A 17,176-nucleotide genomic window follows, 5' to 3' on the forward strand; every position below is an offset into this window, starting at 1 on the left:
GGCTAGCAATTACAAGCCAGTTCCTGGGCTCTGTACCTGGCCATGCTATTGACCCACCACAGATTTTCATGAGTCATTTAAGTTCAGCAGGTTCGTTGTAATTGCTGATTTCTTAAGGACTGTTTTGTCTTTTCTCTTTCATGCAGCTGGTCTTCTCTATCCTTACCCTAAAGACTGCTCACAGGCTCTCCTGAATGGAGAAGTCACCTCTGGGCTCTACACAATTTATCTGAATGGGGACAGGACCCAGCCGCTGCAAGTCTTCTGTGACATGGCCGAAGATGGGGGTGGATGGATTGTGAGTAAGGGGGAGGGAGCCCATGCCACCCTCGCATTCATCTGCCTATGCCAAGAGCAGGAGTAGCAGATCCCATCCCTGTGTTCCTACAGTGTCACTCACAGAGGTCTATTATCAGAATAGAGCTGACTTGTCTATAAATTTGGCAAATTTTATCACAGATAGGACACCTAGGTGCCTAGAAGTGAGGTTGTTAGCTCTCTGTAGCTGGTGGAGGGACAGATGTCTCCGGGTCAGCACTTAGAAAGGCATGAATTGCTGCCCCAAAACCCTGATCTCTCTCTTCACTGGATGGACAGGTAGCTGAAATGACCATCTTAAATACCTTTTAAATAGATAATTAGGTGGACTCACACAATTTAGATGGGAGAGTGAATGACATTAAAGCAGAGGTGCCCTCTTTACAGCGGGGGGAACCAGGTCAGAGAAAGCATTTGTTCAGCAGCCACACGACGTGGTGGCTGGCCAGGATTCCCAGGCTGTTACAGAGGCTGCATCCCACCCGGACAACAAATGAATGGCAGCAAAAATGCCAGCTGTCTGTGCTGGCATCCTCAAATATGAACATGACAGAGGGATCCAGGGCAGAGAAAGGAAGAAGGAACTGGAGAAATGCATGGGTAGAAGACGGGGATGTAGAAAGGCTTGGTTGAAAAATACAGAGCTGTGTGGGGCCATTAAAAAAGCGGAGAATACAAAATAAGAGACCATATCACACGGGGGATCGTGGGAACACAGTAGAGAAGACTTACCTAAAAAATACAAAGAAGGTTAACCTGACTTGGAACAATTGCAGTGAGACTGCTGCTTTGAGTGATAGGGGCAGGGGAGCAGTGATGCCAAGCTCTGCATTTGTAAAAGCCACGTTGCTGGTGTCCCTTCTGTCAAAGGCGGTTTGACAATAACATTTGCATGCTGTGGTTGTAGGTATTCCTGAGGCGCCAAAATGGAAAGGAAGATTTCTACAAGAACTGGAAGAGTTATGTGGCTGGCTTTGGAGATCCTAAGGATGAATTCTGGATAGGTAAGTGCCAAGAATTTATCTTATTTTAAAAAGAAAACACAAACAGAGCCCAGAAGTCTAGGAGACGCTTGGAAGCCTCCATTCAGCTGGCAAGAGTATTTGTAAAGGAGAACATAGTCCAGGCAAAGGAGACTCAGCACAGCATGCTGCAGGGCAGACAGATTGCCAGGTCCAACCCTTCAGTTGCAGTTCATAAATGTCACACTTGGGTCACTGAATGTACCAAACCAATGCCCAGTGATACTCTGTAAGAAGTCAGAAAGTAACCTGAGAAGCAACTGCAAACCTTGCTGTACTCCTAGGGCGTTCCCAACAAGAGTACATGACCCAACAAAGTAAAGTGGGGTAAATAGAAGTAAAAAGCAAATGTCCAAAGATTGCACTACATTTTATTTGCTCACAGATGAAAGATAGTCACACAGCACCAGCTTTGATTACATCTCCCAAAGGGCTTCATGCTGCTGTGATTCAAAGGGCTGAGAAGGTCTCTAAATCTGCCTGTTTCTCTTTGGTTTTGCACCAACATTACCATAAAGCTGAAATAGCTCACCTACCTAACCAGTGTTGATGTCCTGGTGTATCTATACAGGCCAGTTAAACACCCTTTATAAGACAAATGTATCATTCATGTATTCCCACAGGTCTTGAGAACCTCCACAAAATCACTTCTCAGGGCCAGTATGAACTGCGTGTGGATCTGCGAGACAGAGGCGAGACAGCTTACGCTGTGTACGACAAGTTCAGCGTCGGGGACTCGAAGACCCGGTACCGGCTAAGAGTGGATGGGTACAGCGGCACAGCAGGTAAGCTGAAATATTTTTTGCTTCTGTTCTTCAATGTCCTCCCAGTTGGCTCAAGCTACCAGTGTGTGAATGTTGCAGATGAGCATCGCAGCAGGTACCTCTTTCTTGTATGTCAGGCATTTGAAAATATGAAAATAACAATATCTTTTATGTTTCTATTCTAAACCCTCCAGTCATTTAGGTGCCACTTTTTATGGCATACTTATGACAGAATATAAACAAGTATATTAAACAGCCACATATCTCACTTGGTCAATGCTTGACTGTCATTTATACAGCTAATAATAACTTGGCATAGTCTCATCTCGTTAGTGGAATATGCAGCCAAGTACTGCTATAACATGGTTTCTAATTTTGCTGAACAAATTATCTGCCTTTTGTCATACTGGGGTAATGCTTGCAGCCCTTACTGGGTCCTCTTCAGTGCTTCAGAGGACTAAGAGAGAAATCCAGCTCCAGAGAGTGTCTTAAAGGGAAATACTGCTGTAAAGTGCAAAAACCAGACCGCAAAGATGCATGCAGACTCTGTTCTGTGACCTTGACATGAACTTTCTGCACAGTTGATAAGGAAGTGGACAAAGTTTGATAAGCAGCAGTAGAATTAATGTCTGCTTAGGGCAAACACAATGATGCAGAGCAGTATCAGCTGCTACAGAGATTAGGATTCAGTCCTGCTTCCTCTTTGTCAGTGCTTAGGGCTAAGGTTAACGGCTACAGTAACACAGATCCTATGGCACGTACGCACTGAAGGCTGCTCCCACTGTACCCATCCATAAACCAGTACCCAGGCCTTGGGAGTGGGAAGTCAGCGGCAGGCAGACATTTCTCCTTCTGTGTTTTGGGCTAATGAAGATGGGTGTCTTAATTGCATGGACCAGCTAAGTGTGGAGACTCCTTTGGTTTTGGCCCACACTTTATGGAGGTCCATTTGGGCTCGGTCTGTTCACACTGCCTTCTGTTCAGGACCAAAGTCCAGCTTCCAGCTAGACGTGCAGAAACAGCTGTGTGAATAATCACTGAATGACTTGGGGGTTACAGACCACCTGGAAAAATGTTTGAGTTGCCTTCAACAACAAAAGACTGTGTACTTCCTTCTGAAGCAAACCAAGTCAATTTTGAAATAACTTAGACACACAGTCCAAAATTTTGTGCAGAATGGTCACTCCCATGTAATCTAAACCACACAAGCCACTGACCTTGCTCTTTCTTTTGTCGTCCCCACCTAGGTGACTCCATGACCTACCATAACGGCAGATCCTTCTCTACCTTTGACAAGGACAATGATTCTGCTATCACCAACTGTGCTTTGTCATACAAGGGTGCATTCTGGTACAAGAACTGTCACCGAGTCAATCTGATGGGCAGATATGGTGACAACAACCACAGTCAGGTGAGTCTGGTGTCTGAAGGCTTCCATACTGCATGAGAAGAAGGGGAATTGCAATTATGGATCTGTCCAGTGGTTCAGCTAGTGAGAGGCCCACCAAACAAGCCCACACCCCAAACAACAGACAGTTGCTCACAAAACAAGAATTTCTTGTCAGCTGGGGAAATACTGATGGTTTTGTATCGTTTTCCATTTTTTTTTCTAAAGTCTGCCAGGAACAATCATAGTTTACAACATGTGAAACAGAATGTTCTTTGTGCCATGAAGGCCAGGCAAAGAGTGACAGCTCTGGGGGACAGCTTGTGACTTTACTTGTGCAGGCCACATGTGCTAGTGGCCCCTGTACTTCCCAAAGTCCATTTACTTTGTTGTGTCTCTGTTCCCAAGTTAGAAAACAAGGTCCGAAACGAGAGCACTGAAGGCTGACAGCAGAGGAAGAAATGGATGTGTGATTTCTCATGCTTCATCTTTGTCTTTGCAGGGTGTAAACTGGTTCCACTGGAAGGGCCACGAGTACTCCATCCAGTTCGCAGAGATGAAGCTGAGACCCTCAAGCTTCCGAAATCTGGAAGGAAGACGAAAGCGAGCATAAAGCCTTGGGGTGGTGAAAGGGCTACAAGCAGGGCAATGGGGGGGAGGGACAGAGAACAGGGGGTGTGGGGGAATCCTCTGGCTTCACTGGGGTGGAGGGGTGTGAGGAGCTGGCAGTTGTACCAAAGCATTGGTGCCCCTTGGCGCAACAGAGGCTTCTGCAGCAGTCCAACCAACAAGCCTTACATGCCCCAGCGTTTCCAGCAGAGCAGCTCCTGCTGCCCACCAGTAATGTCCTTCACGCCAAAGACAGTGATCTCAAGGGTGTATGTTGTTTTGTTAATTTTTCTTTTCTCAGCCTCTGGGATGAAGTTCTTCCATGGTCTGACTATCTCTTGGGTGGCCCAGGGTAGGGGAGGGAGAACAGCTTTGTATATTGGTAGTTTGTTTTAGAACCAGCCATATTTTTACACACAGAAATGTGTACGATTAATTATCATTATTATTATTATTAGATATAATTGAAATCCTTTGGTTGTTGGAAAGCCTTTTTTATATATATATCAAGTACCACAGATAAGGAAGGGGTGGGGAAGGGAAAGCAGTACATTTTTAAACCTAAGCATAAAATTAATATTATTAATATAATGACAAAGTAATAATAATAATGATAATAATAAGCTAAGTTTTTGTCATTTTTATGAGAACCATGCTTTCAGAAACACAGCAGGACAGTGTCTGATTGTAAATTTTTTTAAAAAAATAAAAGCACAATTACTTTTAAATAAATTTCTACCTTTTTTCATACATGTTGATTTTGTGCATGTCCAGGGTATATTTACTTACATGGGGAAGTAAAAGGAAGGCTGAAAATGATCAGGCTGCTGAGTCCGTACTGAAAACTGTTCCTTTTGTTAGTGGTTGGCTGTAAGTATTCTTCTGGGTTTGTTACAGTGAACGGCCTGTAAGGATTTGATTTCTTTTAGAACATACTTCTTTTTTTTTCCTGCCCAAAAGCTTTTACATGTTTTTCTCAGTGTTACTGACCAACGCTTGCTCCATCTAGGTGGGAAGAACTAACAAAAGAAAGCAAGGAAAGTACAGAGTTGTTAGGTACCACCGGTGACTTTGAACACTTGTGTAAATAAAGGGCTCTCTTTTTGTATGAATGAAACCTCTGTGTAGTTCCTCTGTATCATGCTCTTCAGTTGGAGACAATAAAAGATCTTTTGTTTTAACACAGTCTCTCTGCCCTGCTTCAAGGTTGCACTTTTCAAACAGAACAAGTATTTCAGCCCCTTCCTCAGCCGACACGGGGAGGTGGCTGGGAAGGAAGATGCTCTCAGTCAGAGTGATCTGATCAGCTCTGAGAATAAGACTTAACGCTACGTGCTACAAAGTAAGGTCACATATTGCTGATTTGACACAGGGTATAAAAAGTGTGCGTGCATGAAAAATAGCACTACAAAGCTCCAAAATCAGGAGAGAGGGAGGGAAGGAAGGAGGGAATCACTTCCCTTCACCATTGGGTCTCTTCTTCCTAATTTCTAATGTCTCTTCTTACTATATGTATATATTATTGCAATCCTTCAATTCTTGCATTTCAGAGCTTTAGCTGAGTGTTTGTTAGCCCTTGGGAATGATTATGTGCCTGGGCCATCTTGTTCACAGTCTTGACTTAAACTTTGGCATCACCCCAGAGGGGAGAGCTTGGTGGGGACCTCCCGTGCTCGGGTGCGCAGAGACCAGCGTCACTGTGAGAGAGCCCAAGGACAGCAGGAACTGCTGTGTGGAGACAGATGTTTCCGCAGACAGAAGCATCAAAGCACGTGTGCTGTGTTTTATTAATAATCAGTCTCAGCAACTATATTTCAGAAAAATCTAATGTTTGTAGGTATTTACAGTGCACCTCCTAGGAACATAGCGCACAGCTATTCATTGCTGAGCAAACGTTAGGGCCGCAGGCTAAGGTGCTGCATGGGGCAGAGGATTTTTTGTCTGCGAAAGGATAATGCGTAGCTAGGGATGCAGGAGAAGGACCTAATTAGTGAAACTTTGAGGGTCTTCTGTTCACATGGTTTCTATTCCATGTCTTTATTGTCAGTCTGGCTTCCTCTCCTCATCCACTTGAAGCGTACTGCTGTGGCCTGGCCACCGGCAGGTGGCACACGGCGCCTGTCTTGGTGTGTGCCTGCTCCGTTTGGCAGCACTGAGAAATCCTGCAGGTATCCAGGGCCAGACGTTGCCATCCTTGGCTGTTGCCTTCTTGTAGGGTGGCACGCAGTACTCAGCGCCTCCCAGCCGCTCGTGTTGTCTCTGCAGCTGTGGTCTTTGTTAGAAAAATTAATTGCATGTAGTAAAGCGTTGTCCTGTGGCCATGCAGCAGGAACTTTGCAAGAAGGCCTGTGAGAAAAGATGTGTTTTTGTTTGTTTGTTTGTTTGTTGTTGGTTTTGGGGCTTGCAGGAGCAGGAACTAGGTCCCAGCAAAAGCACGTGACAAAGAGGAACTCCTGTTTACTTTCTTCATTAATATTATTCCACATACTTTGAACACCCCCCCCCCCCCCCCCCCCCCCCCCCCCCCAAGTGTGAAGTTGTACTAGTGCATGTTGTTTGTTTCGCACAGGGAACACAATCTCCTTCAACCTTCCAGAACACTGGCAAGGGGCTGATCTGCAGCACCATATTAAATCCATTCTCTATAATTAACAGCCCCTCTTTGCTGTTTGTTGGAGCAAGTGATTGGCACTATAAAAGAAAGCAAACCCAGTAATGAAGAAACATGCTCCCCTTTAAAGATGTTCTCTCTGTTATTGAAAAATTGCACTAAATCTGTATAACTGGGGACTTGAGAGCTCTTGCAGTGTGTTTGCAGACATTCAAAGGAAGAATTGACATCTATAAAACAATTTCCTTGCTTCTGGAAACATCACAAAGCTGACTGTATCTGGCTGTGATGTCTTGTAGCTTGGCAGAGCCAAGCAGGACTGCTGGAGATGGGCTGAGATTTGTACCTCGCTCCAGAAGTGACATGCACACGCTGCACAGGAGAAAGATTATATTTCCTGTAATTACTCACTGTCAGATGCCCTGCTTGGTATTTTTCTTGATTACTACTGTGAGAGAGAAACTGGCAAACCCTTGAAGTAACACATGCCAAAACACCCTTCAGAGCTGACACGAGCTTGATTTAGTACCAAGCAGCTCAGCCATAGGCTATTTTAACATTTATTTGCTTTCTGGTTTTTCGCTCCGCTCCTTTCCTGATTGTAACTTGCAAGAATAGCTTAAAAACGCACACAATTTTGAAATTAATTTATAAACCTGCCAAGGGCACACCAAATGCCTGTCTGGTTAGTTTGTCAGCTTAAAGAAAACATCACTTACATGACAAAGCAATTTGGGAGCCTCAAGGGGGCAGGAGGGGAAGGGTTTCCAAAATGTTTGGGCAGCGAGACTTAAGGTCTCAGAGATACTGGAGGAGATATTTTGGAAAGTGAATGGGATTCATGGGGTTAGGCCAGTATCCATAAGGGGTATTTTTGAGACATGTAGGTGGCAAAGCATCTTTTTCAGCTCCACTGGACTTAACCTCCCTCCTTCAGTCCAGGTGCATGCCCAGCCCTGCAGAAACCCTTTCTCATGCTGCAGCCCCAATCTCAGACTTGGATTTCTTACTCAAGCTTGGGTGAGGTGGGGCCCTCAAGCCAGCTGCTGAAGCTTTGGGCAGAAGACAGCTGGAGAGGGGATTTTGGGGAACTGAGGCTTGAGGTGATGGCAGCTTTTAGGTTACTAAATCCTCTGGCTTGCAGTGGGACTAGCACTACTAAATGCTGCTTTTTCTGTACCAAGCATGAGTGTGCAGCCACACTGACTGAGTGGCTAGAGCCCTCCTTTGTGATGTGGGAGATGATGAAACTTTTAATTCTTCTGTTTGCCTGAACCAGAGTAGGACCTCGATGCCAGCTCAGTTTGACCCCAGGAGAGCACCCTCTCAGCTACACTATCTCTAGGTGGAGCTCCCTTAGCTCTCTTCCTGACTCTATTCCGTCTTGTTTGTTAATCAAGGGCATTAATTGCATCTATTGCTGGGCTAAATGTAACCACAAAACCAGGGCATCTTCTCTGAGCCTGCATTAGTGAACAAGTAGCCCAGACTACTGGAGTGACCTGTAACAGAAGGCACCTTCGCCTTCCCATCTTTCCTGTACAAGGAGGTCACTTCATTCGAAATTACAGTTTTGACTTGCTTTACTTTAAGAGCACATGGGTATAACCAGGGCTTGAAGAGCACATAAAACTAGCAATCAAGTATAGAGCGGTCCAGTGGCTGTCCCAGCTACCCCTTTGGCCTCAATTTTCACTACCCGAATCCAAAACTGCAGCCGTGAAAAACCTTCTTGCAGCTGCCGCATTAACTCTGAGGGCCGTTAAACTCTGCAGGAGTGGTACTTTTTTTTTGATTTCTTTTCGTTTCTTTCTTTCTTTCTTTCTTTCTTTCTTTCTTTCTTTCTTTCTTTCTTTCTTTCTTTCTTTCTTTCTTTCTTTTCTAAACATTCTGTGTGCTTAACGTAATGAAACTTTTCAGTCAGATCCTGATGAGTAGAAATGTAAGTTGAATAGAAATGCTTAGATGTCACCTGTAGCTTGATCTTCCACCCAGAAAATGGTAAGGAGCTGTACTGTCTGCTTAGGGCAGAGTGCTGGAGCAGGAAGAGCCTGCTCTGAGCCCCTGGGTATGAAATATCTGGTCTTGTGGCATCAGCCTCATATGTACCTTGCTATACTTCTGCCTCCCAGAGGACACAAAGCCTCTGGAACAGAGCTGGGAGTGCTGAGACGGTGCTTGGCTGCTTGATGCTGCTTCTCTGCACTTGGTCAGGAGCTACAGACAGATGGGAAACGATGAGCAGACAGCAGACACCACCATATAACATTACAGATATAAGATCTTCTATGAATATCAATCAGAAAAAATAATTAAATGTGTTTTATGGGAAGTGGGGGAAAAAATGGTTCGTGTAAAAGAAAGGAAAGAAGACACGAACCCCTCAGCAGCACTAGCGTTCCAGGTGGGGATACCCCTTGTTCAGGATTTCCTTACCATTTTCTTTGAAAAATGTCTGCTTAGAAACCCTCTTGTCTTTAGTCTTTGTTCATATGCCTCCTTCTTGGGTATTTCCCCAGCAGCCTCAACAGGTAAAGAAATCTCAGCCTGTAGTGCCATAGCAGCTTTGTGTGGGCACAACATATGTTTGTCCTGATAAACAAGGAGTGGTTGTCACCAAGAGACTGCAAGCAAATATCAGCAAAAGCTGCACATATGATGATTGTTCTTGGAAGGCTGACAGCCTCACTGTAAAAAAACACATCTTAATCATACCTTCAATCTAGACAATAACATGACCTCTCTGTGGTAAAGAAGAAGCTGGTTTAGGTGAGAGAGAAAGACAATTCTCAGAAAAAAAAAAAAAAAAAAAAGGAAAGGAAAGAAAATAAAAGAAAAAAAGACAATGTAAGAACAGCTCTGGCTTTCTGGGTCATCCTCAGATGCTCACAAACTCTCCCTGGCTCCAGCCCAAGCAGCTTAGGAGCAGTAACACAACCCTGATGATTGTACATTGAAGAGGTTTTCACTTGACTAGCAACCTTGGTGAGGAATTTCCACGGGGTTGAGAATGAGTCTCCATCCGGGCTCGTATCAATCATGTTCCTTCTGCAAGATGAATCAGGCCTATTTCATTCTGTAGTAGAAATGACATCTGAAGTGGAGGACAGGGCAGGAAAACAAAACCACCTGCAAGCATTTCAACACCTCTGTAATTTGAAGGATGGTTTTATGGAGCTAGTAGGAGTTGGAAAAGAAAGACAGAGGAAGATGTTGCATAGTTAAGCAGAGGAGCTGATCTAGCCAAGTATATAATCTCTATCTTTCATCCCTTCTACTCCTACATTTTGATACATGCACACTAAAAAACCCACTTAATTGTAGTCACTTTTAAAGTATGGGGAAGTTGAGACCTCACTGAGATTGTATCTGAAAAGTTACTCATTTGTGCCCTTTTGGGTGACATTGAGGCTATTTTTTTTAGGGTAAAGTCCCTCTTCAGGATCTCTGAAATTGCAACATTTCAGGCTTAGCTTTTCAATGGAGCCTTGTGATGTAGGAGGTTCAAGTCATAGCTGCTCCCCAAGCTTGGTTTCCAGAAGATTGTAGAGTGGAATGGAGGGGACAGACCTGAAGTGGCAGCTATGGTGATGCTGCACAGCGAGGAGCTCGCAGCCTGCCTCCTCCTGCCCGGTATTCCTGCTGCAGCTCCCAGGAGCCAGCCTGGCAGCCTCGCTTTGCAGCCTCTGGTTACGAAGATGAGCTTCCAAAGCACCATTTGCAGAATGAGTAGTAGTGATGGAGGCAGTAATGCTTCAGAGGTTTGCTGGCACAACAGGCAGTGCCACTAATAGCTGCTGGCATTCGCAAATTGAGCGCAAGCTCTGCTCACGTTGCTGCGGGGAGAAGCTGCTGCCTGGTGTGCCTCCAGGCCGGCCCGCCTGGGCAAAACCACTTGAAAGGCCTGTGCTGTGAGGTAGCATCTGGAAACCCTCAGGGATACATGGGTACCGATGAAGTCAAAAGGCACGATGATTTTACTCATTCACCTCTTTGTCAGGTACTTTCCTCAGAGGAAATCATGCAGCTTCCTGTGTTTTTACTGTAAATTATATGCTGTGAAGAGGAAAGAGAGAGCAAGACAGACAGACAGACAGACAGATTGGGGAAAAAACAAAACAAAACAAAACAAAACCCCAACAACCAACACAAGGGTGGTTTCAGTACAGACAATCCCTTTCACTGCTACTCTTGCGGCTCCCTTAGCCGAAGGCATCCCCCTGCTTTCTGGTTGTGCAGAAGGGGTTAAAAACAACAGCGTACCTGAAAGTTTGTCCACTGCTTAAAGTGAAACTACTTTCAGGACTGAAAGTGCTTGTTTCCTCCCCGCCCTTCCTCTGCCTCTACTTTTACTTTACTTACTGCCTTGCCCTTCTATTTCTGTAGCTGGCAAAGGGAGAGGAGAAGCAACATGAAATAAGCTCTTTAATCCACGTGGAAGAAAAAATTCCTGGCTATGTCACTAGAGAGCAGAACTACCCAGATTTATTCTTGCAGATAATATCCACTTTTTCAGCAACCCAATTGTAAAGGGCTGAGCTTTGGGAAGAGCTGGGACTTTTTTGTTAATAAAATGTTGCAGGTTTCCATGCAAACGGGGTGCTGCTTGCAAGGAAGGCACCTTGCCAAAAAGAAAAAAAAAAAAAAAAAAAAGCTATCTTCCCTAGAAGAAAAGTTTTGAAGGGAAATTTTGAAGTAGCCCCCCTCCCGAAGTTTCTAGCCCATTATGACAGATCCATGAAGTGTAACTGGCTGAGATAAAGTGAAAAAAAATCCATCATATTCTGAGTATGTCTATACCCTGAACCATTTGAATTTTCCATAGCAAATAAATAGTAAAAATGAGCTTCAACCTCAGATATGTCAAGTTTAATGTTCTAAGTACAAGCTGTGTGCATCCTCTACCTTGTAGTTTCCAGGACAGACTGCCTGGAAAAAAAAGGCGCCACACTGCAGTGCTGGCACATCAGTCGGATTAATTGCAGGTGCTTTTTTACGAAGAAGCTCATCAGAACGAGTAACACAGGCGGCACCTCACTGTTTTGGCAGCCACCCATTAGCCGAGAGGCCAGGAGACACCTCTGAAGCTCTGAGTGAATAGCTTCCAGCCGTGGCTGTACCTGGATACTTGGATCCTTGGGAGGGAATTCCCCAGGTTCACGTGTGTGAGTGCATCCAACTAGCCCGCCTTTCCTTTCCAAAAGCCTTTACAAGCGGTCACAGTGCCAGCCACTGCTCTGAATTCTTCTCACTGAAACAAGCTAGTTTCTCAGTCGCCAAAATTTCAGGGCCCCTGAGCAAAGCCATATTTCTAAGCCGTCCTTCTACCCCTGCCCCAGACCGTTGACCAGGAGCTCTTCCATGAAGTGCCACTTCCACACCATGGCAGGAGAGCAGCTCTCAGCTGCAAGGGGATTTGCAAGGGGATTGCTCCTCATACAGATTGCAACACTCATGTATGTGAGTGCAGACGGAAGTGTGCGTGCCCTTTAGCTGTGCTGCCGTACATACGACTGCCATCATGCCATCAGACCATTGCAAGAATTCAGGCAGGAAACTCCCGTGGTAAAACCCCAAGTGCTGGAGGATGTAATAAGTCACTTTAAGTGACACATCCCTGGTCACTTCTGCACCGCCCTGCAGTGCAGTGCTACGGGTACTGTCCCTTTTGCGTTTTCTTTCCTGTTTGCCTTGCACAGGCTGGTGTGGGCTGTTGTGGCTTTGTCGAGGCCTTTGGGCTGTGCTTCTGCTGGAGCAAATGCTTTCCCCAGCAGCTGCGTCCTGCCGTTAGCATCCTGCACCCAGGCAGCTTTCCTCCCTCTGCAGCTTGGATGATGCCCCAAGTGCAGGGGAGCTCTGCCGTGAGCTGCCAAACAGTTTCAGCCTCAAGGCAGCTGTATTTCAACAGCTGATGTGTATGTGTATATGTAATGTATGTGTGCGTGTGTGTGTGTATCTATGGTATTCAGGAATTATCTGTCTGGATATGCACTTGACCACAAATGCAGTTCCACTAGTGTGTGTCGTTGTTCACTGGAGTGTGTATACATACACATGGACAACATGCACCTATATATAAAAATGTGTGCGCACACATATATTTACTTATGTAATCATTGCAAGGCTGGTATGTGTTCAGCTCAGTGTCATGGGTATAAAGACCAGAAAGTGCTACCAGCTCAGCATAAATTTCAGCATTTCTTCTTGCAATGTACAAAGGGAGCAGAAACCCTTTTGTTCCTGCTGCCTTCTGATACAGGAGCTCAGCATTGGCCCTGGTGAGCTGACAGCAGCCACTTGTGGCTGCAGCGTCCCCGCAGTCCCACACTTACAGCAAACAGAAATTGCCAGTACTCTAAAGCAGTCACATTTGGATACTTCCTTCCACTCCAGTGTTAGTATATGATAAAATCACATTTATTTTATTATTATAGATTTTATTATTGTTATGTTGTGTTTATGAGTAGGTATTTTCTGATTTCTGTAGCAATCACTTCATTCAATTGTGTATATGCTTATATTTTGTTCACTTATGTATAAGTACATTACAGAAAAAGAAAGGGAAGGATGAACCAGAGAGGTGTCGCTGTCCTGGGAAGGATCTGTCCCAGACCAGAGCTTGCTTAATGAGCCTAAGGCCCGAGCAGGTGGGGAACATAATCAAAGTAAACACAGCAGTCATGTAATTGTAGCTTTGTTTAATGCTTCCCTTTGCTTCTCTCAGGGAAGGATTTAATGTTTGGTACCTTCAGAGCTTCTCTCCTTGCTACAGTTTGGCAATTCCTGTCAATTCTCATCTCAATAAAGCAAGGATTTGGGAGGATTTGTAGCACGCTCAGTTCTGGAGAAGTCTGTTTTCTTCATCATAGCTAAACTCTCAGTAAACACCACCAGATCACGTTACCTATGTGGCTACCCAGGGAACCCTACAGTATAGCAGAAATGGAGACACATGGCATCTCTGAGACAAGAGACCAGCTTTTCGGTTAAATGGGAGGCAGTAAAAAAGAGGATATCCCATCGGCTCTATCACAAAGGCAAGAAAACCAAAGGCAGCTGCAGCTAATGGGCAGTCTGGACCTAGCAAGCAGGAGGAAAGCAAAACATGGGCATGTTCAGCTGTCAGAACAGTCAGTGCCCGCATTAAATTGGATACGTTGTGCGCACACTTGATTTGACAATGGATCTGGGGAAGAAATAGCAGGAAGGATAAAGCTTGGCTGACAAGTGACTTTGATTCCAACTGAAAAATCAAACTGAACACGCGATCAAGCCTAGGGCTTCTGTAGCAAAGAGAACTGAGCTCCGCATGCATTACTGGCCAAAGAAACCTCAGCTGCTTTAGTTTCGAGTGGAAGGCTGCGAGATAATCTGCAGGAAGAGAACCCGTTGTTGGGACCCTGCTCCCTCCCAGGTGATCACATTTCCGCAGTGCTGAAGGTACAGCAGATTTCAGCAGGGGCTGTTGTGCAGCTGGCTTTTTTGGAAATAAGCGCACCTTACTACATGAGCATCTAGAGATGTAAAAATCTGCACTGAGAGTCTTGTTTTATGATACTTCAGTGTTGAGATAAGTACGTATGTGCATACAGATTTGGAATCAGTTTAAGAATATATGTATGTACCCTGAATCTATCTAATTGTTTGTGTCATTCCTGCTAGGAAATCACTTTATTTTAGACAAGTAGGTGTATAATGATAGTTTTTAAGTTTTGGTGATCTGCATGTGTGAATATGAGTGGGTATGTGTATTATCTATATATGTGTATCCCACAGAAAGATGTTATCTCCTGTAAATAACTTGGCAAGAAATAACCCATCAGCACAAATGTATGGCGACTGATCCTTCGGAGTTAACAACAGTGTCTAAAAGCAAGAATATTCCATGGCATTTTATGTTTCAGTGCAAACATTTCGCAGAAGGCTTCTATTATTATTATCGTTATTTGCAGTGCACTATTTCCTAGAAGCCCTGATGGAAGAGATAGCTTTTACGGGGAGCATTGTACAAGCACCCAGCACCCCATCTGGCATTCAGCCCAGATGCCCTCTTCTCAGTACAGGGCCTTCAGAAAACAAAGGTTGGGCATCCTGAGTGTGCCATCCCTTAGCCCATGCAGGCATCTGCGTTTAGATATTTTTCCACTGACAAATCGACTGAACGTGGCACTGCTACGTTTCTTTGAAAAACACCATCCCCTTCCTGGGATGACATCTGATGTCAGGGGCAAACACGGGTGAGGTGTTTGCAGGGCAGCAGGGAGTGCGGCGCCCATCACAGCTCGCCCCAGCAGGAGTCAATAGGGAAGCTGGAGGGTGCTGGCTTCTGTATGGCAAGGCGAGAAAATAATAAAGGAAGGCAGGCTGTCAAAGAGGATTTTTAGCAACCAGTACTCACGTTAATCTTCTGACCTAGTTTCTGTAAGGCCTATATAAGGAAGAATATTCTTCACTGCACAGACAACTAATAAGCAGTGCCAGCATTTAAGACTTTGGAGTGCATCAGTTCTGAGACTCAGCTATCTCTTCCTGGAAAAAAAAATAAAGCACAGAAAGCAAACCCTCTTCAAAGAAAATGCCACCCCCCCCCCCCCCCCCCGGCTATCTCTAACAAAAGCTTTGCATCTTAGCAGCGTTGTGAGTTGGCACCATGGCCCCAAAGACAGTGGTGTGTTTGCCCACTTGCGTGTAAGCTGCCAGATGGACTTCATCAGCAAGGAAAATTCCTCCCCCCAAATTACCACAGCTTATTTCAGTGGAATTACTGCAGTGATACATCACTTTGAACCACCTGTAGATAGCTCTAAGCAGCCATGAGTGCAGTCTGGGCATCACCCCATTGCATTTCTCTGGTAGACTCTTTCTTTATGGTTTAAAGCTGCTGACAGCCTGAAGCCTACAGCCTGTGGAGGTCCAAGCCAGGCAGAAAGAGCTCTCACTTCAGGCAGCTTGACCACTCTTTGGAAGTCACCTGTGATGCTGGGGGCACTCTGTTCCCATGTAGCCAGGTTTGGAGGCTTCTTTCCTCAGCTGCAGGACCTTCCCTTTGACTGCCAATGGGTCTGAAGATACTCAGCAAATCAGTACAAAGTTCATCAAGGTGGACTTCAAAAAGCTTAATACGTGGAGCTGTTGTCCAGATCTGACCGTTTTTAGCCAGTTTTCACATCCGAAGCATATTTCCCTGCTTACGTTGGTTCTAGCTGAGTGTACAGCAACAAAGGGCCCTGGTGCTTTTTCTATTTTAAGCCAAAGGATACATAGTTAGTCCTTGTAAGAGGCACAAGATTTTCTTGTCATTGTCCTTTCAAGAGCTGGTTTGTATGTTCTAGAGTAAGAGACAGGATAGTGGTTTAATTCTTCTTACCCACCAACCAAGAAAGAGGTATATCAGCAACTACACAGAAGTGCCTTCCCTAGTGAGAGCCGCAGCCTGTTTTTATAGCTTGAGGTACAGAAACATTAGCCGAAACAGTCGGCTCCTAAGGCTGAGGATGTTTTCAGGGCCATTGGGAGAAAGTGAAAACCCATTGTGTGGTGCTGTGGTTGGGGAGAGAAAGATGGTTTGGTTCATAGATCATCTATTATCATTGATACTCTAACTTTCTTGCTTTCTTCTTAGATGAACACTTATGAGAGAAAGCTACCCTTATGTCTTTGCTTGTATAATTGCAAGAAAGCACAGCCACCGATGTGTGTGCTCCAGGGGCACGTGGGCATGGGGAAGAGTACAAAATAAGAGCTACTTACTGCCACTCTCTATTTTAAATATTTTCCTAATCCTTCTTCTTCTTAAGTTAAATTTTTCTTCTCAAAGAGAAACCTGATGGAAAGCACTTCCTACTGGAACACCTCAGGTGTGCCAAGGGATAGTAGCCCCACTGCTCCAAACGGGGATTTCCATTTTATCTGTGTCAAAACCCAAGCAGCGAGGCAGTAAATGCTGGGTTTGATGCATACAAATGCCAGAGCCAGAAGCATCACCCTCCTTCCTCGACTGCCATCCCCTTGCTTTAACCATGCAAGCATCGCCTCTCCTCCTTGGTGCTCTCCTCCTGCAGGCACAGGGATCAGGATGAGCTCAGCACGCAGACAGAGGGTGCAAGACTTTTTCCTACAATGCCATTGTAATAGTTTCCACTGAATGTCCCCTGTGAATAGAAAGAAAAGAAGAAAAAACAAAGAAATCTAAAGCTTTTTTTTTTTTTTTTCAGAAATAAAATAGCGAGCCCGAGGGGAACATATGACACCATCACCTCCCTCCTCCTGCTCTGTCTGCGTTGACATGTGCAGATTGTACACTGCCTTGTGGGAGGACCTCTGAGAGGAATTTGCCACAGGTGCTAGTAAAATCTAACCGCATTTTTCTTGCAGCTCCACAACCCTCTGCCTCGTCAGTATGGCGAAATCCCTCGGCGCGGCGTGCTCACTGCTGCTGCAGGCAACCTCAGTGCACCTCTGCCGA

The 17,176-nt window shown here is 45.1% G+C and overlaps 1 protein-coding gene across 9 annotated transcripts in view; it reads left to right on the top strand.

Annotated features, from left to right (window-relative positions):
- TNC (tenascin C) overlaps positions 1-5,281 on the top strand; it is a 73,747-nt gene extending 68,466 nt beyond the window's left edge. For all 9 annotated transcript variants that reach the window (XM_066980490.1, XM_066980491.1, XM_066980492.1 and 6 more), the window contains 5 exons: positions 147-298; positions 1,226-1,322; positions 1,964-2,125; positions 3,352-3,515; positions 3,994-5,281. In XM_066980490.1, coding sequence (XP_066836591.1) covers positions 147-298; positions 1,226-1,322; positions 1,964-2,125; positions 3,352-3,515; positions 3,994-4,104 — 686 coding nt within the window. In that variant the 3' untranslated portion in view covers positions 4,105-5,281. The remainder of the gene's footprint in view (positions 1-146; positions 299-1,225; positions 1,323-1,963; positions 2,126-3,351; positions 3,516-3,993) is intronic.
- The last annotated feature ends 11,895 nt before the right edge of the window (positions 5,282-17,176 follow it).

Source organism: Anser cygnoides, chromosome 20 (genome assembly GCF_040182565.1).
Source record: "Anser cygnoides isolate HZ-2024a breed goose chromosome 20, Taihu_goose_T2T_genome, whole genome shotgun sequence".
Lineage (NCBI taxonomy): Eukaryota > Metazoa > Chordata > Aves > Anseriformes > Anatidae > Anser > Anser cygnoides.